Source organism: Aspergillus costaricaensis (assembly GCF_003184835.1).
Source record: "Aspergillus costaricaensis CBS 115574 unplaced genomic scaffold BO79scaffold_19, whole genome shotgun sequence".
In the NCBI taxonomy this organism is placed as follows: Eukaryota; Fungi; Ascomycota; class Eurotiomycetes; order Eurotiales; family Aspergillaceae; genus Aspergillus; species Aspergillus costaricensis.
This window is the reverse complement of record NW_020291819.1, coordinates 99,998-124,548: the sequence shown is the minus strand read 5'-3', so window position 1 is coordinate 124,548 and position 24,551 is coordinate 99,998. Positions and strand designations below refer to the sequence as shown.

Genomic DNA, 24,551 nt, shown 5'->3' with positions numbered 1-24,551 from the left:
TGATATTAATCTCATGACTCTCGAAATTGATACGTATGCTTGTGGTGGTGGTTTGGTGTTGCTCTCTTTGGGCAGGTATACGACGGCGAATGTCCTTCAACGCGCCTGCCACCAAGTAGCTCATCCCATGTATTCCGGTTATCGATCCACCCATCGAGAAGAACACGAAAGAGACCTGTTGTGAAGGTATACATGCATTGGGTATATAACTGCCTGTCTAATTACTATTAGGTATGTTCACTTTTACTTTTATGCACATCCATCGTCTATCGTCTATCATCTATCATCGCTCATCCATCCATCCTTTTTTTTTCTAGCGCGCAAGTTCCTATTATTGTTAGCTTGGTAAATAGCCTACCAGGGATGTGAACTTACACTTGCGAGCTTGCTCTTCGCGCGGATCCGACCGCCGTAGAAGACAAGGACCCACGGTACTAGGGTCAGAAGAAGGCCCTATACTAATTAGAATCACACACGGACACTACTGGATCTCAGACACAACTTACAATTCCACCAAGGAGACTCGATGCTCCAGGATATCCAAGGTTGGTGAACATGGCATTGGTGACAAGAGGGAAAACACCACCCAGCAGGTTTCGGCCTGTTCGAGTCAGCATGTTGCCTTTGATCCGGGGGTCTTGTATTAGGAGTAAGACTTACAGCACGACTGAGCTGCAATCGCAGAACTGGCATACCGGTGGTAGGTATCCGCCAGGTAGTTGAACACGGCCAGGTAGACCGCGAAGATTCCCATGGTAGCGCAGGCAATTGCCAGAGTCGGGACAATCCATGGAACAGACGAGTATGAAGTCCAGCCAAACCAAAACAGTCCGATGGGCATCAGGATGGATTCAATGCAGACAAAGTACAGTCGAGCCTCGGGTTTCTTGGGGAGAAATCCGTACTTGTTGGCGATCTTGTCTTGCAGGATACTGACGATCGTGATAATAATGGCACCAACACACATCGCTGGTGACGTTAGCAACTGGTAGGTTAAAGATAGGAAGGGCAATCATACAGGCAAAGACAGCTCCGGTCTGCTCGGTAGTGAAATGGTGATTGGTCTTGAAAACCAATGGAATGGAACCGAACTGCAGGTACAGAACAGCCCAGCTGAACGACACCCAGAGGGAGAAAAAGAAGACCACAGGTTCTGTGAAAAGCATGTCTGAAACTTACATCAGTCCTGATCCCTAAGCTGTGGAACATGGTACTTACGAAATGGACGATAGCAGGAAATGCTTATCATCTGCAAGAGAGACTCGCGCTGCTCGTCACTCTTCACTTTCCATCTGATCCGTTTGGCCTCGTTCTTCTCGCCCATGATGACTCCGAAGTGCCCAGCAGCCTCGAGCTGCTCATAGTAGTTGTTCACAGCCTTTGCTTTGCGGCTCAAGAGAACACTTCCGCGTGTCTCTTTAAAAAAGAAATAGATGACCACCACGAAGAAAGCTGACACGATGGCATGCGACCAGTAAATCCAGCGCCAGGAAGTGTGCGCTACGATCGCACTGGAGCATAAGGGCGCCAGTCCGGTTCCAAAGAGCGCGGCACCGGAGAACAAAGCCATAGGGGTATTGCGTTCCTCGGCATGGAAAATGTCGCTAATCACACCACCAACCATGGTCGAAAAGGTCGCTGTCGCCAGTTAGCTACGCATCCACGGTATGATCTTCCCCGTCTGTACATACATGCACCCACACCCTGAAACAGTCGCGCAATAATAAGTCCTGCGAAAACATGCGTGCCTCCGCAAGCAATAATGCACGCTATTCCTGTCAGCCTCCATCGTTGATCCACGGGCGCGAATCGCATACCAGTAAAAAGCACACCACTTGCGACAAAAATGGGTCGCCGACCATTAATTTCCGAAAAGGGCGCCAGAACCATCGGGGCCAGGGCAAAACCGACACAGAAAATCGTGATGCTCAAATTGTATACCACCGCACTAATCCCCCACTCGGCCGTCAGCTCCGTCGATGCTGGGTTGACCTCGCCTGCCGAATAACCAGCCAGTGCGGTCACTGCGCACGCAATCCAAGTCATCATCCACTTGCGCCATTTCGGCCAGAGGAACGGGGAGGTATATTTCTCGAGACTCGGGGGTTCGGGAGGGGGCGATTGACCGGGACCCGGGGGTGCAGTGATTAACGGTGTCGGTAAGGGTGTTTCCAGCTCGAGGTAGAGGTATTCGATCTCCTGTGCGGCGGCATCTTTTTCCTGACTGAAGATGGGGTCGATAGGGCGATCCAACTCGGGAGAGTAGACGGTATCTGCGGAGCCCGACTCACTCGGAGAAGGGGTCTCGTGAGTATGCATTCCCGCGACAGGCTGCTCTGGCTGTGAGGCTATTATTGCTCGATACAAATATTGTGTGTGCCATTACTGGCGCCGGGACAGGGCCCTTTTTAAACGATGACGATCCAGCGTTCCAGCCAGCGCGGGAGTTTAGTGCCGATGGGACCAATTTGGAGAAAGTTGATTATCAACGTCGAAGGATTGATTACTTTGATTCCACTAGAAAGATGGTAGGCTGTTAAGACCGCTGCGATCGACGGGTCGCCACGCCCTATAACCGCACTTGAAAGTATTCCCTCGGCAATGGCTCCCGAGGCTAAAGTTGAGTTTACATGCAGGACAGAGCACTATGCTTCAAGGAATCGACATGGAGTTTTCTGAATTATTGGTGTTTTTCCACGCCAGAGAAATCAGAAACTAGTCGTTTAGTGGCTGCAAGCTGACGCACTGCGACCGGGGCCCTGAACTTTTGGCGTGAAAAACCCGGCGTTCCCCACTTCCGCTTCTCCAATTTGGAGACCAAATCACATAAACATTCCCTTTCCTGACTCATCGATATGCCGTTTGCCGATGCAGAAAGTTGGGGAAGTTTGGGGAATCGGCCGAGACAGTTCTATTTCTACGTATCTTAACTGAGCCCTACCCTGGTCTTCGTCTTGTTTACTATTGTTGACGCATCCCTGCACAGGGCCACATGTTCCTCCGATTTCTTGATGGAGATCCGATTCTATTAGCTCATGGGTCCATCTTGGGCCATGTGCCGTTCGGGGAGATGCGTTACAACTCCGGACCATTCGCTCTAAAAGCTGCAGCCTGCAACTGATAGATCGATTTTGAACTTCGTGTCTCGTGGCTGATAAGGATTCGAAACAACTACGCAGAAGGTTCTCCGCAGTGTCTCGGATAACCGGTTCGACCACTCCAGCGCTTAACCCCCTCGGATAAGACAAGTCTACTCAGTACACACCTGCTATTCAACTGCGGGGTAAAGTGTCGACACATGATATCTTCCTAGCCTCTACGGCTCACTGGCCAGGTCTACCGAGAGCTGTCTGCGTTTCCTTGGGCACGAATGAGCTATGCATTGCATCCTGGCTGTGAGAAATGCCAAGGACAATGGTGCATCCCTTCACCTCCGAGGGGATGCGGTGGATGCGTCAATTAGCTTACATCCTGCAGCTCCTCCCACCGACTGTTTGCGCCCAGAGGAGTCCAGAGCATCTGACTTGGAGGGCGCTTTTCGCGGGTGTCTACCTCTCTAAAAGGGACGGGACATTCTTGGCTGTATTGTGTCTGACCTTGGTATGTGGAAAGGCTGTCGGAAATGCATCCCAAGTCCGAATTGTCTGTGCAACATGCTTTTTCTGAAACTACTGGAAAGTTACAAAAAGTAACCGCTGCGGTTGATGTCTTCATACTCCATGACCTGTAGTATCTCCGTGAACCAGATGCTATCTCATACTGCGTCTTGCTCAAGAGTCAACCCATCAGAAGAGCGAAGCATGGAAAGCAATCATTTACTGACACCCAAACGCAGCCATGAGGTACTCTAAGATTTTGTTCGGTAATATATTATTCATTTGTGAAGTAACTCACTCAAGCGTCTGTCCTGGTGATGCTTCAGGGACAGTAGCATACGCAGTACTAGTGAATATATTCTGCTGTCAGTGTAAATCAGGCTGTACCAGCCCGTTACACTTCTTGGTTGGCTCAACTTTTGTAAAAGCAATATGGACATGTAAATATGCCCGCATAATATCCGAAGACAAACTGAGTGCTCAGGTGAGTGATCCATACCCATAGCCTGTAAGGACAACCAATAGCTTCAACACGGCGATTCCTTGTATTTCTTAAACAGTTCGTACGCTATAAATTATGTTGCACTATATATGCTTCGCACAAAACCCCGCAAGACGACTAGCTACGGCCTTGCTTGGCAGCAGCTTTGCCTATATGTTACTCAAATGGAAATCGGTCGTTGCTCAGGCTGCCCATGGTTCTGTATAATATTAGCATACTAAGTGAAAAGCTACTTGAGTACTGAGTCGCCAGCACACAGAAAGCAACCTACATAATTGGCTAATTCTCACTAGGTGTGAAATGTTATGGTTCACTGACATCACGAATAGACTTCATGGTGGCGAATTCTATCCCGCGCTGTCATGATCCCACGCGGGATGCTGTAGACAATATCGAGCACCAATTCCACGTCCTGGCCAAGTCAGATTTGATAATCGATAAACGAGAACTTCATCTGGAATGTGGAATATTGTTAATAGTCGACAGCCATTATGCATTTTCTACCGTCATGAAGTCTTTGGTAGGCCTCAAGGCCGACCGAAAACCTCCCCTTTCAATATGGGGCGAATTAAAGTATCTGGGGGGGTCGAAATGAGGACATGCTAAGAAGTTAATCCTGTGGTTCCGAAAGTCTCACCATGGGTACGAGACATCCCCCACCTGAGGCAATGTGGCAGTGTCATTCTGCGATTTAGATCGTATGTGACGATGAAGATTGCGATGCATTAATTGACGGATACATTATGCGTTTCTTTCTGCATGAGAATATGTGCCAAAAGAATGTTTGAGAATTGTAGATGAGACTGGTAGAAAGGAGAAGGTAGATTGAGTGTATGCATTATGCACAAACCAAGCGCTGTCCATCACACAAATGTCTCTGCACTGAAAGACCTATGGTAATTGAGATTTCCAGTTCTAAGTGACCTGGGTAAACCGAGAAAACCCATTGTGAAATGGGCCTACGTTACTTTGGTAAATCTAGTTGTCACCGATCTTCTGCCACTCCTGCACTGCTGCTCAACCTTCCTGGGCTGGAACCATATCAAAGCTTCGCTGAAGCCAAGGAACAACGACACAAAATGGCCTATCAGGCCCTCTGAAATTTTCTGACAGGTTTGAACAGGACAAGAAGCAATAAATCTATGATCCGTCCATCCTAGATATACAGGAAATACTATGGCAGACATTTCTTCGTGATAACCTTCTACCGGGCACAGATGGAGAGATCTTGCAATCGAGAGAGCTAACAGCTTGTTGCTCTCTGCAAACAACATGTGGCTTGATGACATAGGGAGCAGAGTGGGCTCCCAGCTGTCACGTCCCGTTACCTACGTCATCACCTCCTTCCTCTCCATCGCTCTCTACAATGTCGTGGAGCTAACCTTCATCCTCTTGCTGACGTTCAAGCGCCGCAAAGGGCTCTACTTCTGGAGCTTCGTTGTGGCTACTTGGGGCATCGCCATCTACTCCATCGGATTTATCCTCAAAGACTTTAACCTTGTCGACAATGCCATCTCCTACTTCTATGTCACGCTGATCGTGGTCGGCTGGTGTGCGATGGTCACCGGCCAGTCGATGGTGTTGTACTCTCGTCTTCATCTTGTCGTGCGGCATCATATCATGCTCCGGTTCATCCTCGGAATGATCATCTGCGATGTCATCTTATTACAACTACCAACTGTTATTCTATGCTACGGCGCGAATTCCTCGACCTCTGACAGATTCGTACTACCATACGCCATATACGAACGAATCCAAGTGACGGTGTTCTTCATTCAGGAATCCATCATATCCGGCGTCTACGTATACGAGACGTTCAGATTGCTTCGCTCGGAAGATGAGGTCTTAGAAGGGTCACACCGAGAGGCTGCGCGGAGGCTGATGCTACACCTGATTCTCATGAATATCATTGTCATATTTTTGGACATCGCGATTCTGGTCCTTGAATGGGCTGGTCGGTATGCAGCGCAAACGGCAGTCAAGGGGTTCATTTACAGTGTCAAGCTGAAGCTCGAGTTCGACATCCTAAACCAACTGGTCACATTCGTGTACCACTCTCACACATCGAATTCGGGCAACTTGGATGTAGACAGTTCGTCGAGGAATCTTTGGGATATGAACCAACAAACTGAGCCCAATACTACTTCTGCCCGCCATCTTCATCCTAGGCATTGCGCTTGGGCTAGCGTGGCCAGCAGAGTGAGACGCGACTTCACTATCTCCGCTGAGAAGAAAATGTCCAAGATCATACAATATACCAGGAAGCAATCGGATTCCAGCGGATCCCCACAAGATCAGGGTTCAGTGCGTCCAACATAAGGAACTGTCTCTGGACAGTTTCAAAACGGCATTCAGACAGCTATCTTGGAACAAAAAGCGCTAGGAATATCGAATGATTTCTTGGGGGGTTCCGGTTGATTCTGGTGTTTAGTCTCACTCCGACAGGGGACTGTTCCACGAAATTGTAACAGTCGTGCAGGTGCCACTTACAAATCAGATACCTCATGACGTCCAGATGTGTTCGTCTTGATTTATGCAGACACAAGGGCGCTAAGAGAGCGCTCCTAGAAAGACCAAGCAGGTCCCGAAACCCTGCTCAAGACAAAGAAGAGCGTACCTAACGTGCCTGTGATGAGCCACATATCTCAAATACAATTTCGAATCGGGAGCTCTCAGATCATTGTCCGTGCCAACCTTTCATAACAATGACTCGGAAGCGCAGGAGAACGATCGAACACTATGTATGGGAACGGGAAGAATATATCTCGGCAGTAGCACACCACCCTCGACAAAAATAATGATTACTACACTGTTATATACTTGCTTTCCTGAACAGGCTTTGTACATTAAGCAGCAGATACCCTATACGCCCATAAATGTTACACATATACCAGGTTACACTATAGATGTTTGTTATAGTCCTATCTTGTAGTAGATGCGATAAGATCAAACCCACCCGGAGTGGCGCCCGTCCTCCCCGAGGCCGCCCGAGTAACCCAAAACGGCAAGTCTGCCTCCGGGTGTCGGCATTCTTGCCGAGGCTTGGCACTCGGTTGGGTTGCTTTGCGATTCTCAGCTGCAATGCATCATCACCACCATCACCTCGAGCTAGTTGACCTGCCTGTTGTGCAACTATTCAGCGGGCTAATCACCGGCCCAGTGATGGTGAAGCCTTCCAAGCAATATCAATGCCAGCGATGTTCCCGAACCTTTGCTCGGTTGGAACATCTCCAACGCCATGATCGGTCGCGTATGATCCCCGCCCATATTTGGAGATTCCTATTGACCCCAATTCCCCCAGACACCAAGGAAAAGCCGTATCTCTGCACCCAATGCCCCAAGTCGTTCACGCGAAAGTACGGCAAATTTCCCCTATTGAACTTCTCCACCCGCATTTACTGAGTAATCTCTCCCACAGAGACCTCCTGGCCCGCCATGAACGTCTGGCCCACAGTGACGCCACTCCTGGCCAAGGAACAACATCATCGCCTTCCGTGGCATCTCCCCAAGTCTTTGATGGCCTTAATGTCCTAGCCTCAGCAGTGACTGACCATCCTACTCCTGCCACCATACCAGGCCCACAGGCCATACTCCCAGGTCCTCACGAGCAGTTTACTCCCGGCCTGGCTGCCTCAGTGCAGGGCCATCCGATAGCCACTGCTAATCCATCCGGACAAGGACCTCCAGGGTCCGCTGGCTTCAGTGAGCCGTTCGTCGGTTACGGACCGGCAACCTCTTACGACGGTGATGATTTCACGACCTTCCTCGACAGTATCCCGCTTCCCAGCCATCCATTCTCACCTACCTATCAGCCCCTTCCACTATTCCCCGCGTTCCACTTCGACTCCGCATCAGAGTATAGCCAACCTGTTGCGAAGACAAGTAACGAGGTTACGACCCCCTCCAGCTCCATCCTTCCTAGACATGGAACACAACTACCGTCGCTTCAGCCTGAAGGAGCTCACACGCCTTACAAGACCCGAGACCCGAGTGCACCTATTTCTGTTACCGCGCAATGCCGTGATCGCATCGTCGCCGAATTATCAAGTTACTCAAATGTGGTCCCGGATCCCTACACACCATCTCGACATGCCCTTTCCAGATGCATCAGCGCTTATATGACCAACTTTCACTGCCATTATCCATTCATGCATCCACCCACCCTCGACGTTGATTCCTTGCCTCTGCATTTAATTTTCGGTATGGCTTCCGTGGGTGCCCAATACTGCCGGGAACCCGAAACCAGCATGAGCCTTTATAAAGTGGCCAAGGCTGTGACCCTCGAACATGTCCGAAGGGACCTGCAATGGGGATGTCTAAGTCCGCAGACCGAGGGTCCGGTGGACCCGGTGTCCAGGGGCCAGGATATCATTGAGACGGTACAGGCGCTATTGCTGCTTATATCTGTTTCGTGTTGGTTTGAGCGTGACCCGCCTCATCACGAAGCGTTGTATATTCGAAGTTTCATGGAGACTCTTCTTCGACAAGGAGGACTCAATGATTTACCGGCTCAAGATGGGTCATGGGAAAGCTGGATCCGCTATGAGATGGTCAAACGGACAAAGCTTATTGTGTTTTGTTTCTTCAGTGTTCACACGATCGTGTTTGATATTCCGCCGCTGATACTAACCGAGGAGCTGACGCTGGACTTACCCTGCACTGAGCGAGAATGGACAGCAACAAGCGCGAGCCAGTGGCTGGAAGAGCGCAGTCAGAGTCGTGGGGAGCCGAAATTACAAGATGCGATGAATTCGTTGTTCACTCACACTGGGGCAGCCAAGACCAACTTGGAGAGTTTCTCTTCCCTAGGGGGATACGTGCTCATCCATGCGATGATCCAGAATATCTGGTTAATTCAAAAAGCTAGCAGGCTTCCTGTCTCAAACGGAAGCTTTCTGTCCCCGTCTGTGATTACTTCCTTAGAGCAAGCTCTGGAACTCTGGTGTCAATGCTGGGAGCACAACCAAGAATCCTCAATCGACCCTTTCAACCCTCACGGTCCTGTGTCCTTCACGTCTACTGCCCTCCTCCGTCTGGCGTATATCCGATTAAACGCCGATTTCAGCTCCGCCCGTCGACTGGAAACGTGGAACCCGGATGAGGTTGCCCGATCTCTCAAGAATAACCTATCCGTACAGAGGAGCGACCGTCTCACTCGAGCTGCGTTACACTGCGCCCATGCACTCAGTACGCCCATTAAATTGGGCATCAACTACGTCGCGCGTACCCTCGTCGTATCATGGTCAAACCAGTACGCATTATGCTCCCTGGAATGTGCTGTGCTACTCGCCAAGTGGCTTGAGGTGGCCACGATCCCGAATCCAGAGCCCAGTTTGACAGAACAAGAAAACAAACTACTTGAGTTCGTCCTGGAAATGGTCATGGAAGCCCAGCATGGAGTGTCTCGGGAATGGCTACTTGCGAATAATACTCGTCTCAGTGCTACTGTCACCAGGCTATGGGCCAGGCTTTTTACGGCTGATTATATCTGGCAATTGGTGAATCTGATTGGAAGTTCTCTTAACAGATATGCTGATATTTTGGAGAGTGATGAGTGAGCGTGGTATTCTCGGTGGCATCCACCTTTGAGGTGATTAATAGGGAGTCGGACTTGCTAGCAACACTTTTGAGAAGAAAGATTTCGCGCTGTGGCCGGTGGATTCTGGCGATGACCGCATGGAATGTGTGCGAAGAAAAATTATAAAGCTTATAAAGGTCGCACCTCGTGGCGACCGTGGGCAGAATGCCCTTACTGTATATACCCCTGCCTTATAATCTAACCAGCTCCAATTCAGCCTCCCCAAGTTCAGATATTTCATTAGGATTACGCGAAATGGGTTATGATTGCCAACGAGCTTTCTTTTGCTACAATACCTCTTAATGACTTTAACTTGTCGTTTATTCCTACTACTCGAATCAGTCCGACAGGACCACTGCTGGCCCATTCACCAAAAAAGAAATTCAATCAACGACAGGAGTAGATCCTTCGCAGCACCCCCCAAAACACTACATCCGACTAAGAGCTATCCCACAGGCACGAAACTACTAACCACCTATGGCATAGCCTACTCATCCCAAACAACAGAGACAACCTCACCAACCAGAGACTTATAGGCAACAAGCGGCACCGGCTTTCCAGTCTTTCCATTCCACCTCGTCACACCCACCGCATGGGAGTTTTGCAACGCCTCGGCAATCATCTCGTTGCGCGCCGACATCTCAAACTGGCGCGGCGACGACCCGTAAGCGGGGTACAGACCACCAAAGGTGACGTTGGTAGGACGGCTGCCGGTCTCGTCAGCGCAGTTGAAAACGGCGATGGAATCGTTGTTGGTGCCGAAGGTGTTGTCGTCGCGGTTGCTGATGACGAGGCGGTTGTTTTGGGGCTATATGTGGAAGACAGTCGTTAGCTAGTTGCTCCTTGCAACCAAGTAAGGGGTAGGTGTGGTTTGGACTTACGGAGATGGCAATTTCAGCGACCTTGGACCCATTAGGGGGGACAGCACCGCCGTAGGAGTTGGCGGTATAAAGTTCCGTGAAGGAGATGGTTCCGTTGGATGGATACGTCACTTTGTAGCCGGTGACGTGGTTGTTCAGTTCTGATGTCAGGTAGAACACGACATCTTCGTGCTTGGCCTGCTTGGCGGTAGTTCCCGCAGGTGTCCAGAAGACACCATGACGAGGACCGGAGCCAGGTGCTGCTACGAGGGGAGCTTGGGGTTCAAGGAGGCCTGTAGAAGGGTTGATGAGGAAGATGCGAATCAGGTCAGCACCGAGATCCGGAACGAGGACGAACCGTCCTGTCGGGTCGACGACAACGCCGTGGGAGTGGGGTGCATCCTGTCTGTCTGCGACGGGACCGGGAGCGGGCAAGGTGTAGGTGAAGGTTTGGGAGCGGTTGAAGACACCGCTGACGGGGTCAAGGGAGTAGCTGGTGACAGCGGATCCCTCACTGTGATGAGAGGTTAATAGTGTAGTGGTAGAGATGGGAGGATCGACCTACTAATGAGCCACGGCGAAGAACTTGCGGTGTGGCACTCCCGGTGCCGAATAGAACTGCGACATGACCGGGCCGGCGATGGTCTCCAGCTGTACCACCTTGGATAGGGTGCCATTAGGTCGGATGGCAAAGGAGGTCAGGGTACCGTTGGCCAAGTCAACAGCTTCGTCCAGGCAGTACAGGACACGGTTGTCGTGGTCCAGCATCAGCCAAGACGGGTTGGTACCACAGTCAGTGGACTGGGCCACTGTTTCCAACTCATACTGTCCTTTGGATGATTGGGACAAGGACAAGGTGGTCACGGTGCCTGCATACGAGGCAGCATAAAGTCTGGAGGCAACGGCGGAGGTTGCTCCGAAAAGGAGGGGCACAACACTGAATTTCATGGTGACAGGGATATTCAGCTCGTATCTCTACAGCAAGAACAATGCCCACTGATAAGTGATCGGAGTTCACTTGATCTGGCTGAAGAATTGGGTGGTGGAATTTGTCAACGACCTTGTTGAAGGAGAGAGTCTGGACACGGCGGGATTGGTAAACGAGGTGATTTGCAAGCAGGTGAGTTCCAGAACCCGAGGGAGTGTCTGAGTGATAAGCGCCGGTTTTAACTAGAACTGGCTGCCTATGTCTTGGCTGCAGACCTCGTGAAGAATATTTGCACTATCGCCAAGCAGGGATAGCAGAGTCTCCACGCTGAGACAGTCCCTTCCTTCATGGCCCCAACTGACCCTCTAATTGGCGCTCGGCTGGCTACTAGTTTCCGACGGCGTTTCTGGGCGCGGATGCTATGCTCTCGTGTACATCATCTTGGCCCACCTACCGGCATTATGAGTACGATCCATGGTTCCCGCTGACGGTCCGTAGATCATACTGTGCACGGGACACTGCAGGTACCTGAAGACTGGTTAGTTTGATCACCCTGAAACCGATACTGCCTTTCTTGACCTTGGTGGTGAGTTGGCACGTGGGCAGGCTGTCCAAATAAACTCTCCAATTGCCCCTCTCCCCGTGGAGAACATGCCAAACACTATAGGCTTTCCATTGAAAGCATGACGAGGACCCTATGGTTTGTGCACTTGGCGAGGGTTGACCGGAGAACGAATCGGGAAGGGCAGAACTTAGAATTCGGTGTTCTCGGCATGCCGAAAGTCGGTAGCCCTTGGCGCCACGATGATTTGCGTCTAGGATTCGTATAGTTCCTCATCCACGAGGCTGCCTATCGTCAGCATTAGGCCGTGAGCTATTATGGGGCCAACTGGGCACTACGAGCAGGACACAGCCTCTATAGAATGAGAGAGGCAAAGGATCAGGACGCCAATTCTGCGCCCCACCTGCCTAAGGATTCGCTCCTTTACTATCCAGGATAATGGCTTCGGATTAATGTGTTCGGGATGCCGACGGCTGAGCACACGGAGGATGAGATTCAGCTCACAGCCCCTATCAATATGCAATATGAGGATGGCTTGTTGGAAAGCAGAGGAATCGGATTATCGAACAACTTGGTTCTGGACCGTTGCCTCGAGCGTATAAGTAACCTGGTTCGGTCCTCCTGTCACCTTCTGAGCAGCAACCAGCCTTTCCTCTCTCATTCTCCCCTCATCTGCCCATCATGCAAACTCTTTTTGTGAGCTCGCTTGTGGTCTCCCTCGCTGCAGCCCTCCCACACTACATCAGGAGCAATGGCATTGAAGCCAGCCTCCTGACTGACCCCAAGGATGTTACCGGCCGCACTGTCGACTACATCATCGCTGGTGGAGGTCTGACTGGACTCACCACTGCTGCCCGTCTGACGGAGAACCCCAATATCACTGTGCTTGTCATCGAAAGTGGCTCCTACGAGTCTGACAGAGGTCCTATCATTGAGGACCTGAACGCTTACGGTGACATTTTTGGCAGCAGTGTGGACCACGCCTACGAGACTGTCGAGCTCGCCACCAACAATCAGACTGCGCTGATCCGCTCCGGAAATGGTCTCGGTGGCTCTACCCTCGTCAACGGTGGCACCTGGACTCGCCCCCACAAGGCACAAGTTGACTCATGGGAGACCGTCTTCGGAAATGAGGGCTGGAACTGGGACAGCGTGGCCGCCTACTCCCTCCAGGCTGAGCGTGCTCGCGCACCAAATGCCAAACAGATTGCTGCTGGCCACTACTTTAATGCATCCTGCCATGGTATCAATGGTACTGTCCACGCCGGACCCCGCGATACCGGTGATGACTACTCCCCCATCGTCAAGGCTCTCATGAGCGCTGTCGAAGACAGGGGCGTTCCCACCAAGAAGGACTTGGGATGCGGTGACCCCCATGGTGTGTCCATGTTCCCCAACACCTTGCACGAAGACCAAGTGCGCTCTGATGCCGCTCGCGAATGGCTCCTCCCCAACTACCAGCGTCCCAACCTGCAAGTCCTCACTGGACAGTATGTTGGAAAGGTCCTGCTCAGCCAGAACGCTACCACACCTCGTGCCGTTGGCGTGGAATTCGGCACCCACAAGGGCAACACCCACAACGTCTACGCTAAGCACGAGGTCCTCCTGGCCGCTGGGTCCGCTGTCTCTCCCACCATCCTCGAATATTCCGGTATCGGAATGAAGTCCATTCTAGAGCCTCTTGGAATTGACACCGTCGTTGACCTGCCCGTTGGTCTCAACCTTCAGGACCAGACCACCTCTACCGTCCGCTCACGCATTACCTCCGCCGGTGCCGGACAGGGACAGGCCGCTTGGTTCGCTACCTTCAACGAGACCTTTGGCGACTACGCCGAAAAGGCCCACGAGCTGCTCAACACCAAGCTAGAGCAGTGGGCCGAAGAGGCCGTCGCCCGTGGCGGATTCCACAACACCACCGCTTTGCTCATCCAGTACGAGAACTACCGCGACTGGATCGTCAAGGACAATGTCGCATACTCGGAACTCTTCCTCGACACGGCCGGAGTGGCCAGTTTCGATGTGTGGGATCTTCTGCCTTTCACTAGAGGATACGTCCACATCCTCGACAAGGACCCCTACCTCCGCCATTTCGCCTACGACCCTCAGTACTTCCTCAACGAGCTTGACCTGCTCGGCCAGGCTGCCGCCACTCAGCTGGCTCGCAACATCTCCAACTCTGGTGCCATGCAAACTTATTTCGCTGGAGAGACTATTCCCGGTGACAACCTCGCGTATGATGCCGACTTGAGCGCCTGGGTTGAGTATATCCCGTACAACTTCCGCCCTAACTACCATGGTGTGGGCACTTGCTCCATGATGCCGAAGGAGATGGGCGGTGTTGTCGACAATGCTGCCCGTGTGTATGGTGTGCAGGGGCTGCGAGTCATCGATGGTTCTATTCCCCCTACGCAAATGTCGTCCCATGTTATGACGGTCTTTTATGCCATGGCCTTGAAGATTGCGGATGCCGTCTTGGCGGATTACGCCTCTATGCAGTGAGGGGTATTATGGGGATGGCAGAGGACATACTTAAACTGAGGATGTTAGAAGTCCTTTTCGGATGGTAGGGGGTTATGATAGAATGGCTAGAATGGATAGATTACATAGACAGGATTACATGAATAGACGTTCGCTTATTGCAGTTACTATCACATAATTCGCACACATGAGCCCATACAAATTCGATAGCATTATTCGTCACATGGATCCATAGAGACTTCATTAATCAGATGAATATGACCGCCTGAAAAGCCTAAGGTTGCTTTCCTTCCTTCTGAACATATAAGTATCAGCTTACGCTAGGAGGATGTACTCCCACTCTTGCCGCGCGCTCTCAAATGCTTCCCATGTGATGATACTCAGAGCAACTCTTTCCCAGAGCCCATTACGGGGATGTAAAAGAAGGAAGAAGGGGACGCGAGTGAACTCGTCAAACTCGAATTTGATCCAATCGACTATATCGTTTCCCACCCCAGAGCTTCGGCGTAAAACCTTTGCAGAGCACAAAAACACGTACCTGCATTTAACAATGGTACCACACGGCACGCCATGGGCGTTAAAGAATGGCGTACGACTTGAATCACCATGGTCTAGATTATCGGGGCGGTGTCCGTAGGAAAATCTAGTGGCCGGAAAATACAGAGCATAAAAATGCAGAATGCTACGCCCTATTAGCATAGCATTCTTTTCGCATGGCAAGTTTGAAGGAATGTGCCCCTGTCAGAAAGTAGGTATCTCCCATCGGAAATAATCGACAGGAAAAGGATTCAGAGGCTGATAGACAGTCACTCCATTGTCATTCGACTCCAAGAATGTTATTTTGAATGGTGTAAACATCTCCTTCGGCCAAGGTGGTGCAAGGGCAGATGTATCAATGGACATATAATGTATAGGACACATCCAGCCCGCATCAGCCCGCATAGGATCAGCTTGGAAAGTGTTCTTTCTCTGGCGAGGAGTTCTCCATATCCGTTCATCTCATACTCAAGGGATATGACGGACGAAATACCCGAAAACGCGTCCAGAATATCGGTCGGGTAAGTCAAAATTCGTTGATATGGATCGGTTAAGCCGATGTTTCTCAGGGTGGACTAGATACGCGCAGAACACGAAGGTTGGAAAGATAGATTTAAATCTCGGCTTTCGACCAGATATGTTCGGCCTCGAATGGCATCCGCTAGTATTGCGACAATGTGCAATTTTAGGCAACTGTTATAGAACCACGACTACCGACATATGTTCCATCAAACACTTCGCGAAAAACGCTACTACGCTCTACATACAAGAGCGGATCGTCCATGGACAATTTGAAACAGTCGTGGCAAAGGAAACCATCTGTTTCGTGTTGGGAACGCCCGGGCGCACTCAACTGCCATCTTCAACCTTCAATTGGTGTCGTCGGCGACGAACATTTGCGGAGATGAATGTCTGTCGTGTCAAACAGTCAACCTCCGCGGAGAATAATTCTCGTAATCGATTGCTGAAAGCTTGTCTCGGTCAGAAAGCTGAAATGATCATCTAGGATGTGGGGTTTTCGGTGATAACATTGGGCATTCGCGCAGCAGCTCCTGGCCCAAAAGAGGACCGCACCAATGAGCACTAGGTTAGTCCGATTTACACATTTTAGCTACGGATCTTAAAAGCTCGGAAACTCTAACTTGAATTGGTTGGTTCATGTGCCCCAATCCCAGCCAAGAAGATCATTACAATCTCCGTTACAGTCTCTGGTGTGAGTGACTGCAGTAGCCGCATTATATATTTGCAAAAAGATATGTTCTACATTGTTGAATCTTTAGGAACATGCACGGACCATTTTTGGCCAAAAGTACCATGAATGAAAGACATCAACACATAAAGCAGAATTAATTCACATAACACATATATTCAAGCCTTCAAGTCCACCATATACATTTCGCAGCACAGCGAGCCTATTTCTCGACATTGTGACTACATAGTTCCATACCTGCAGCACACCTAAGCGCTATGCTGCACGTGGATCACCGTGTCCCATATCGATGATATGAGCTGCTTACCAGCCACCAGCGGGGCCGCTGGGGACAGGAGTCGGGGTAGGGAATCCACCGAACTGGCGCTCCTCAATGGCACCCGACGGGGTAGGCACCGGGGAAGGAGCGAAGGAAGGGACGCCACTGGGGAAGGGGGGAGCCTGGCCATCAGGGCCCTGTTCATGTCCCTCTGCAGGAGATCCGAACTGGCGCTTGAAGCCTCCGAAGCCACCGAATCCTCCGGGGCCCTCAGAGGGGGCAGGGCCGGGGGCACCAGAGGGAACACCCGCGGGGGCAGACTGGACGACACCACCGAACTGACGCTTGTCGAAGCCACCGAAGTCACCGAATGGGACGGGAGAAGGAGTGCCGGAGGGAGGGGGCCCAGCGGGGGCGGACTCAACGGGACCGGGGAACTGACGCTCCTCGAAGCCGAAGCTGGATCCGGGGAAGGCGGAGGGAGTAGCGGAAGGAGCAGAGTCGAAGGGACCACCGAAGCCGCCAAAGCCATCGAACTGACGTCTACCAAATCCTTCAGGAGAGCCGGAGGGGGCGGGGCCGAAAGAACCGGAGGGACCAGCGGGGGGACCGGAAGGCTGGGGGCCACCAAACTGGCGCTTCTCGTAGGGCTCGGGGGTCGCGGAGGGAGGAGCACCGGAGACGGAGCTGGGAGGAGGCGGAGGAGGGAAAGAAGATTCCTCAGGAGCAGGAGCCACGGAGCCAGAGGGAGGAGGAGGGCCGTTGAAGAAAGGCGCCGGGGGCAGGGCAGCGACGCAGCCGACAAGGCTGGCCAAGACAGCTCCGGTAAGCTTCATTTTGAAATTAAGATATGGAAGAGAGAATGACTTTTGAGTGTTGATTCCAGAGTGATTGGGCTGTGAGGATGTTATCACAAGGAGCGGACAGAGACAGTCTTTAATAATGTGCCCAGCTGCCCTGAAACGCCTAGCCATACACCTTCCTGAGGAAGGATCATCGTTCAACGTGGGAGGTTAGTAGGTTACAGAGCACCTGGAATGGTTCTCTCCGAGTTCGGCACCGTCGAGGTACCATGGGGGTTTGCTTGCGAGGTTAGGCCACTCCAGGTCCTCAGTTGCCGAGTGGAGCGATCAGCGAGGACGGCTCATGACCAAACCAATTGGAATACATTGTTGCTGAATGCCCATAGTCTAAGCTTTGCAGCCAGTGCAAGGGGCACTGGCAGCGTTTGAGAGCATGTTGTGACGTGGAGGTGATAATGCGGCAATCCAGAGAAACAGGAAATCTCAGTGAAGTCACAACAGTTTCAGTATTGCCTGAGAGGATGTCTTGTTGTATCATTGTACCAGCCACACTGCACGTTTTCCGCTGTATCTGGGTCCCTGGTGAGTTGTCTGTGACTGATCGGCACTTGAAGGTGGGACCAGAACAGGCTGTGTCGATCATCCCTCCAGCCATCCCTGGAGAAAACTGGTCGTGGGATATCAGATCGATAATCTATGTCCAATCAGAGAGACATCTCGGGACAATCCTGTCGACAATGGAAGCGAAACGCTGCTGCTCTTCGCCTGTGCCTGGGCCAGACGTGGGCTGAAGCTAACTGTTCGGCCGTGTTGGCCACATTGACTCAACAGTGTCCACAATTTTGATTCCACCGGACGACCTGCAAGGCTGGAATCGTGAATTTCTATTGTGTTTAGGTAATGCCGGTACAAAAGTAGTAGGAGAACTGTCATTCACCATGTCGCCAGCGTGGTAGCGATGCTGCGCGATGGATTTTCCCCGAATGCAAGCCTCCTGTTAACTCAATTTCGACGCAGATACCATGTGCTTTGATGACTCTGAATAGCAGATCAATTATTCGAAAATAACTCATGACTCCGTGGTGCCTACCCAAAGCGCCTGGACCCTGTCGCTCTCCAGGGTGTTGCAATTAAGGACCAGGCAGTCAGCCCTGCCCTGAAACGCAGAATGATGCAAAGTCAAAGGGTCCCAGCCACATGAGGTCAAGGAGCCCTCATTGGAGCTTGTTCTGGGAGGTCGGGGTGGCGGCTGTGGTAGCGATACACTTCTGACTGTTGATGGGGAAAGCTGGCGTGGCCTCCTGCCGATCATCTTCGGCTCGAGGGTTGAGACTGACAGATCTGCGCACCAGTTAACCCTCCACGGTATCACTCCGGCAACGAGGGTCCACAGAGCAAAATGAATGATAAAAGCGGCAATGACTACGCTACTGACGTAGGTACGATGCAGGCTTGATGACGGTTGTGAGCTTATCCATGTTTTGGGGCGTTACAAGTTACTCCTATCAGTTTAGTCATTTTCCGAACTTCCGCTGACTACATTTTGCTCCACAATCGATGCCACTAAAGTACTTCAAAGTAGGCAAAGCGTGCCTCTGGATCAAGAACTAAGTGCCCTTGGCTCGTGGCATTTCCCGGTCCTGAACAGGCGACTATCCTCCAGCCGAGTAAGTTGTCGAGTCAATTGCTCGCGCCTAGGGTTAGCTCGGCTGCCGCGGTCCCGCACAAGGGGAAGCTGCGACAATAAGTGACACCATGTAGGGCAGTGTCGGTTCCCTGTGCTCTTATGCTCTCGACATTGCAGGGCTATCTCGCAGAGTAGGTATGATTTCTTAGTAGACCAAAACGTAAAACTGCAGCTTCTACGACGGAGGGCGACAAATCCCTGCACCGCAGATTAGTATACGCCCATGTCGTTGGAACTAAGGTGAGACATCAATCACAGCTAGTGTATGTAGTGCAGGTCCGAATTTGCCTTTAATTTGCGTGGTAAGTCTTGGCCATGCTCAATTTCAGGGCAACCGGCCCTGAATCCGCTTCAGGGACTGTTATATGCCCACTTGCACATATGTGGTTGAATGCCAGAACCTTTAATTAGCATATATCAGTTGATCAACCGTGTCAGAGTAGCCAGCTCCAGCCGAGCTTCGTTCTCCAGACAAAAGGATTATTCTTTGGACGGATATGTTTCTTCACGCTGACGCGGATGGCTTAGTGTCCATGTATATGCAGTTTTCACTTCCTTTACACGTTTTGTCCTCTATTGCAAGATAGTAACACAAGATGTAGAGCCGAGCGATATGTGTCATTAGCATTAATGAGCTATTCTTCAGGTCATGCGCAATAAACGGAAACGCATCCCGCGGGATTTGCCAAGTACCGCGTCCAAAGTTATCATTCACCTAGGTTCGGGTTTGTCGCATTTATAGTGCAACAGGTTTTATTATAGCCGGCTTCACGCCAGCTATCCTGTGAATTTCTAAGGCGAAATTGGTAAGGGCGGAGTCAGAGAACCTCATTTGGTAGAACAGAAAATTTCCGCGTATAGCGGTTCTAAAAGCACGAGCAGCTGAAAAATAGTTCTTGAATAACTAGGTATATTACAAATCAGGGTATTAATAAATCAATGTATATCATGCACTAATATACCGACAGGCATCCATTTACATACCGACTCACAAGGCTGCAACAGCCCCATAAGATTCAACGAATTCAGTGACCCACAAAACCCCTACCAAAGTTCCTCGGGCCAGACGGATCGACCAATTATAGACAACAGGGACGAGGTCCGAGCAATCTACTACCCAGTAGTGCTGATGCCAACCCAGTATTAACTGCATCAGGAAACGTTCAAGGCTCATGCTATTGGACGGCGGGATTGGGTTTGGACTTGGAACAGCTGTCCGCGACCTCAGGGTGGTACCACAATGACTTTCATATGGGTGAATACACAATCGAGCATCTACGATGTTGGGGATGATGAGGTGAGATATGGAACAACGGTCCGCCTGTCCCAGCCAACCTTAAACAATTTACAAACTTATTGATGACTGCATGGCTGTCAGCATGCTGAACAGCCTTATGCGACCCCTCTTTTACTTGTTATAAATCGATCATGAACTCCTCGCTCGTTCAATCCTCATCCATCCCTTTTATAACATACAGGCTGGCGTCATGACCGGTTCCACCTCACTTGCAGCCCTGGAGGCCTTTCTCCTCTCACACCCCAGCATTGGCTACATCCCGCCCACCTCCGCCGAGTATGTGCCCACAGCCAGCCGGGGGTGGATCGCCGGCATCAACGCCCGTCCGCTGGCCATCGTGCAGCCCCAGTCCCCCGCTGATGTCGCAGCGCTCGTCAAATTCGCCAAGTCTCAAGCCGTACCATTCAGCGTTCGCTCGGGCGGCCACAATCTTGAGGGCCGCTCCGTCGTTGACGGCGCTCTCCTCATCGACCTACGCGCCTTGACGGCCGTTACAGTCGGCCCGGATCGTCAGTCCGCTACGGTCCAGGGAGGAATACTTCAGGGTGAACTTGCTAGTATCCTCTGGGAGGAGGGGCTGGGCACTCCGACCGGTTCTATACCCAGCGTCGGATATGTCGGCTGGGCCATGTATGGCGGCTATGGGCCATTTTCGTCTCATTGGGGACTAGGTGTTGATCATATACTGGGGGCCACAGTGGTGAATGCTAACGGGGAGATTATTGTCGCTGATGAGTCCCTCCTACGTGGCATTCGTGGTGCAGGGGGCATCTACGGCATCATTGTCGATGTTACTATCAGGGTCTATCCGCTTACAAAGGTATCTTCTCTTCTTTCCCCGTATGATACATAATCTAAACTGGAAGTATAGCTCCTCGCCGGCGCTATTATCTTCGACTCCTCTGATATAGCCCAAACCATCATCACTTTCAATGCCGCCTACGAGGACCTCCTCAACACAGAGGGCCTTCCTCCCCCAGTGACCCTGCAGCAGGCCGCCCTCAACAGTCCTCACGGTCGCGTTTTCGCTGTGCTCTTCACATGGAGCCACCCCGACCTGGAAGAGGGCCAACGATGGGTCGAGAAAATCTCCTCCCTCGCCCCTCTTCTTATAAACACCGTCGCCCCCACGACCGTTCCAGACTGGTTCAAAGGCAATGGTGCCCTCGTCCCTGAAGCTGTATATGGCTCCCTCCAGACGCATAACATCCGGCGCATCAACCCCGCTGTTGCAGGGGTGATTGGGCGGAACGTGGCATCGATGCCGTCAGATCCAGGCACGATGCTCTCAATCCATCAGCTGCGGGGACAGTCTGCTAGTGAAGATGCAAGCAAGCTTGAGCATTCCGTGTTTGCAACGAGGGAGCCTCATTATATGCTTGAGATTCTCGGATGTGCTACGGATGAGCAAAATGCGGGCACGTCTGAGGAGTGGGCGGTTAAGACGGCAAAGGAGGTTGCGCAGGTCGACGAGGGGAATGTTTTGTCCACGGCGTATGTGTCTTTGATGAGATTGGCGAGCATGAAGCCAGATGAGGCGGTCAAAAAGGCGTTTGGTACCAATGCGGAGGTGGTACGCGAGCTGAAGGAGAGGTTTGACCCGGAAAATGTCTTTGCGTTGGCGCTGCCGGCGTTGAAGTAACTCATGTGGTGCTATGATAATTCTAATAGTATGAGCCGATGTTGATCAATACTTTTCCCTTACCGGCTTACATTTCCAGAGCTAGAGGAGAGACAATATGTCTCACTACCCCCTTCCCCCGTTAGCACGTCCGCAATACCCCCCAACGCCTCCCCAATCCTCCGAACCAGATCAAAGACATGAATCCCGCTTGATATCTCCGCCCATACCTGCGCGGTCATCCTCGCCAGCCGCTGGATCTTCTGCGCTTCGCTCTCTCCCTCCTTGGCGTCCTCCTCCACGTAATGTGTCTCCTGAATCAAGTACTCCACCATGCGGAGCAGCTTCCGTTCATCCTCCCGCAGACTGCCCATCCCGCTTGCTGTCACCGCAATAGACAGTATCTGCATCCACCGTATCAATAGCACCGCACACTCAAGGTGACAAATGGAGTGTTGCACGCTCCAGTCCAAGGTCTGTGTACGCGCGACGTAGGGAATTCCCACCCGCACAGGGATGCTCAGCGCGTGAATGCACTGGAGAATAGCGCGATCGAGGGAAGGAGAACGACTGATATGGTTCGGTGGTGGTGTTGAAGAAATGAGTGATTTAAGCCGAGTCGTATCGCTAGAGAGGAGTTCATGGCAGAGCCCTGTTCGGCAATTCAAGCGGATGTAAGCCAGTCGGAGCAGTGCGGTCGCGTTGAAACCCAAAGGTCCCTTGGGAGAATATGGGTCCAGACTGGACTCCCAGGTGCTCTCCCAGCTGGCTTGCCAGTGCTTCAGTGCAGATTCGAGGGATTCTATGAGCGGGCCGCGTAAACTGCCACCGGCGGCTTGTCGCTCAAAGTAGATGCGCTGCACCAGGCCGTGAATGAGGATATAATTGGAGAATGGAGATATGAGACTATGGTCGGTAATATCATTTCCGTTGAGAAGGTCGTTCAGTGTCGAGGTGAATGCGCGTTCATGTAGCCGGGACACGGCGCGATGTCGCTCCCACGCAGCGGGTGATGAGGCCCTCCATTCTGATTCGCAGGATGGCAGACACACGGCCACCTCGCTGGTAAGAATCTGCGGTGGAATGTTGAAGATGATGCTCTGCAGGTTAAAGACGATGTATGCGATCAAGAAGGTGCGTCGCCGCTGTTGGTGTGCCACCCACGCCGGCCAGCTCATTTCCGCATCTGCACAGTTGTCTGTTTCTTGAATTCCCAGTTTCCGCACGAGCACTGCCAACTGGCTGCTCATCGCTAGGCTATCCTGCGCAAGTACTTCCTCACCCCAAGAGCTCATGGCTGTAAGAACGATCAAGGCTTGTGCTCGCTGTAGTTCACTGGTGTTGTCTTCAGCCATCTCATCTGCACTGGTTGGGTTTCTCGAATTGCGGCGACTGTTCGAAAAAGGACTAGCATATGCTGCAGACCCTGGCGAACGGCCGACTAACTGGCTAATCAGTCTGCGACGATGATCCTGTGTGTTCTGGTCGATCAGAGACCGCGCTGCAACGTACAACTGGTGACCCTTGTGATGCTCAAAGCGATGCAAAGCGCCGACAGCCGCCATCGCAAGGAGGAGCTCCGGTTCAACAGTCTCTGCGCGGAAGGTCGGCACATGCAGGAACGGAAGGTGATCATGAAATCCTCGGAAGTAGCCTTCCAGATACCGTACGAGAGCGCACCTGGATGGTAATGACAATTCACTCAAGGTGGTCCGCCTCGCGGTCAATTTGTCCATGATGATCTTGTAAGCGACAGCGGAGATTGCCCACGGACATCCTGCAGCGTCGAGCTGCGCCTCCAGGCCACTTTTGTGCGGCTGGTCATCTAGCGTTGGCAATCGTCGCTGTAACCGGTACTTAGGATCAGGCAGGTCACCAGAGTAGTCTGTTGTGTCGTCGGGAGAGGCAGCGGGCGGACCAGCTGGCGTTGAAGACGGCCGTGGTCCCTGAGACTCCTGCCCCTGTGCGGGAAACTGCTCGAGAAGATCTGAGAGAGAGATCTCAGTGTTGAGGAACTGAGAGGGGACAAAGTTGGGAAATGCAAAGGCAAAGTTATCGGAGATTGGGTCCTGCCCCAACTCCATTTCGGGGAAGCTTTCCAGGGAGCATTGAAAAAGAGCAGGAAGTGTCTGGGATGGCTCGTCCCATGCGGTCGGAGTGGTTATACTCGGAAATGGGGCTGTCGAAGCAGACAGATTCGACGCCGAGACGACATTTTCCAAGCATGCAGTGCGTGCTAGGGACGAATTGTTTGAATCGAATTGATCCGGACCAGCGCTCGAAGACCCAGTATTGGGAGATTTCTCTGGGGGCGACTGGAGTCCCGTGGAAGAGTGGGATACCCGGTTATGGCGCCTCAGAAGGTCCCTTCAATATGTTGGCAGGACATTATTAAAGGTGCTGTTACATGATAATGGCTTACTGTCTGGCAAATGCATGGCCGCAGTGACATTGAAACGGCTTTTCCTGGGTATCTACGAAAAGGTCAGTGTCGTACCGGATTGGAGGGTGATGCGGTGAAGGGCCACTTACGAATCCGCTCATGTCGCCGCAGGTGGTGCGACCGATTGAAGGTCTTGCCACAGAAGGTACACGGGGGGATATGAAGTTTGGGTCTTCCTGGCGCCATTCAG

At 51.8% G+C, this 24,551-nt stretch overlaps 8 protein-coding genes across 8 annotated transcripts; 4 read left to right on the top strand and 4 right to left on the bottom strand.

The window, feature by feature from the left end:
• Nucleotides 1-273: 273 nt before the first annotated feature.
• On the bottom strand, nt 274-2,380 carry BO79DRAFT_174640 (MFS transporter). Its single transcript, XM_025679754.1, has 8 exons — nt 1,818-2,380; nt 1,692-1,769; nt 1,219-1,638; nt 1,019-1,168; nt 661-969; nt 507-601; nt 376-453; nt 274-328 (listed from the first exon to the last, which is right to left on the bottom strand). The coding sequence occupies exons 1-8, from the start codon at nt 2,317-2,319 to the stop codon at nt 314-316; spliced, it is 1,647 nt and encodes a 548-aa protein (XP_025538604.1). The 5' UTR covers nt 2,320-2,380; the 3' UTR covers nt 274-313.
• Nucleotides 2,381-5,370: 2,990 nt separating this feature from the next.
• Nucleotides 5,371-6,417, top strand: BO79DRAFT_255931 (uncharacterized protein; the record flags this gene model as incomplete). The annotated part of the gene is made up of 1 exon (XM_025686162.1): nt 5,371-6,417. The coding sequence occupies one exon, from the start codon at nt 5,371-5,373 to the stop codon at nt 6,415-6,417; it is 1,047 nt and encodes a 348-aa protein (XP_025538603.1).
• Nucleotides 6,418-7,244: 827 nt separating this feature from the next.
• On the top strand, nt 7,245-9,707 carry BO79DRAFT_196376 (transcription factor domain-containing protein). Its single transcript, XM_025681199.1, has 3 exons — nt 7,245-7,348; nt 7,400-7,454; nt 7,517-9,707. The coding sequence occupies exons 1-3, from the start codon at nt 7,261-7,263 to the stop codon at nt 9,654-9,656; spliced, it is 2,283 nt and encodes a 760-aa protein (XP_025538602.1). The 5' UTR covers nt 7,245-7,260; the 3' UTR covers nt 9,657-9,707.
• Nucleotides 9,708-9,972: 265 nt separating this feature from the next.
• Nucleotides 9,973-11,646, bottom strand: BO79DRAFT_238226 (putative isomerase YbhE). Its single transcript, XM_025684790.1, has 3 exons — nt 11,102-11,646; nt 10,558-11,050; nt 9,973-10,484 (listed from the first exon to the last, which is right to left on the bottom strand). The coding sequence occupies exons 1-3, from the start codon at nt 11,482-11,484 to the stop codon at nt 10,164-10,166; spliced, it is 1,197 nt and encodes a 398-aa protein (XP_025538601.1). The 5' UTR covers nt 11,485-11,646; the 3' UTR covers nt 9,973-10,163.
• Nucleotides 11,647-12,707: 1,061 nt separating this feature from the next.
• Nucleotides 12,708-14,525, top strand: BO79DRAFT_267156 (GMC family oxidoreductase; the record flags this gene model as incomplete). The annotated part of the gene is made up of 1 exon (XM_025687030.1): nt 12,708-14,525. The coding sequence occupies one exon, from the start codon at nt 12,708-12,710 to the stop codon at nt 14,523-14,525; it is 1,818 nt and encodes a 605-aa protein (XP_025538600.1).
• A 2,029-nt stretch (nt 14,526-16,554) lies between these two features.
• Nucleotides 16,555-17,346, bottom strand: BO79DRAFT_255927 (uncharacterized protein; the record flags this gene model as incomplete). Its single annotated transcript, XM_025686161.1, has 1 exon — nt 16,555-17,346. The coding sequence occupies one exon, from the start codon at nt 17,344-17,346 to the stop codon at nt 16,555-16,557; it is 792 nt and encodes a 263-aa protein (XP_025538599.1).
• A 3,105-nt stretch (nt 17,347-20,451) lies between these two features.
• On the top strand, nt 20,452-21,976 carry BO79DRAFT_174632 (FAD-binding domain-containing protein). The gene is made up of 2 exons (XM_025679753.1): nt 20,452-21,117; nt 21,169-21,976. The coding sequence occupies exons 1-2, from the start codon at nt 20,488-20,490 to the stop codon at nt 21,937-21,939; spliced, it is 1,401 nt and encodes a 466-aa protein (XP_025538598.1). The 5' UTR covers nt 20,452-20,487; the 3' UTR covers nt 21,940-21,976.
• Nucleotides 21,977-21,998: 22 nt separating this feature from the next.
• Nucleotides 21,999-24,547, bottom strand: BO79DRAFT_267153 (FTFMHR domain-containing protein; the record flags this gene model as incomplete). The annotated part of the gene is made up of 3 exons (XM_025687029.1): nt 21,999-24,285; nt 24,341-24,392; nt 24,451-24,547. The coding sequence occupies 3 exons, from the start codon at nt 24,545-24,547 to the stop codon at nt 21,999-22,001; spliced, it is 2,436 nt and encodes an 811-aa protein (XP_025538597.1).
• Between the last annotated feature and the right edge of the window lie 4 nt (nt 24,548-24,551).

Coding starts and splice junctions, on each gene's coding strand:
- BO79DRAFT_196376 (XM_025681199.1), top strand. CDS start 7,261: ATGGTGAAGCCTTCCAAGCAATATCAATGCCAGCGATGTTCCCGAACC. Junction 7,349..7,399: donor CCAACGCCATGATCGGTCGC/GTATGATCCCCG, acceptor CAATTCCCCCAG/ACACCAAGGAAAAGCCGTAT. Junction 7,455..7,516: donor CCCAAGTCGTTCACGCGAAA/GTACGGCAAATT, acceptor TCTCTCCCACAG/AGACCTCCTGGCCCGCCATG.
- BO79DRAFT_238226 (XM_025684790.1), bottom strand. CDS start 11,484: ATGAAATTCAGTGTTGTGCCCCTCCTTTTCGGAGCAACCTCCGCCGTT. Junction 11,051..11,101: donor TTCTTCGCCGTGGCTCATTA/GTAGGTCGATCC, acceptor CTCTCATCACAG/TGAGGGATCCGCTGTCACCA. Junction 10,485..10,557: donor TCGCTGAAATTGCCATCTCC/GTAAGTCCAAAC, acceptor TTCCACATATAG/CCCCAAAACAACCGCCTCGT.
- BO79DRAFT_174640 (XM_025679754.1), bottom strand. CDS start 2,319: ATGCATACTCACGAGACCCCTTCTCCGAGTGAGTCGGGCTCCGCAGAT. Junction 1,169..1,218: donor TTCCTGCTATCGTCCATTTC/GTAAGTACCATG, acceptor TGTAAGTTTCAG/ACATGCTTTTCACAGAACCT. Junction 602..660: donor GATTGCAGCTCAGTCGTGCT/GTAAGTCTTACT, acceptor TGACTCGAACAG/GCCGAAACCTGCTGGGTGGT.
- BO79DRAFT_174632 (XM_025679753.1), top strand. CDS start 20,488: ATGACCGGTTCCACCTCACTTGCAGCCCTGGAGGCCTTTCTCCTCTCA. Junction 21,118..21,168: donor GGGTCTATCCGCTTACAAAG/GTATCTTCTCTT, acceptor CTGGAAGTATAG/CTCCTCGCCGGCGCTATTAT.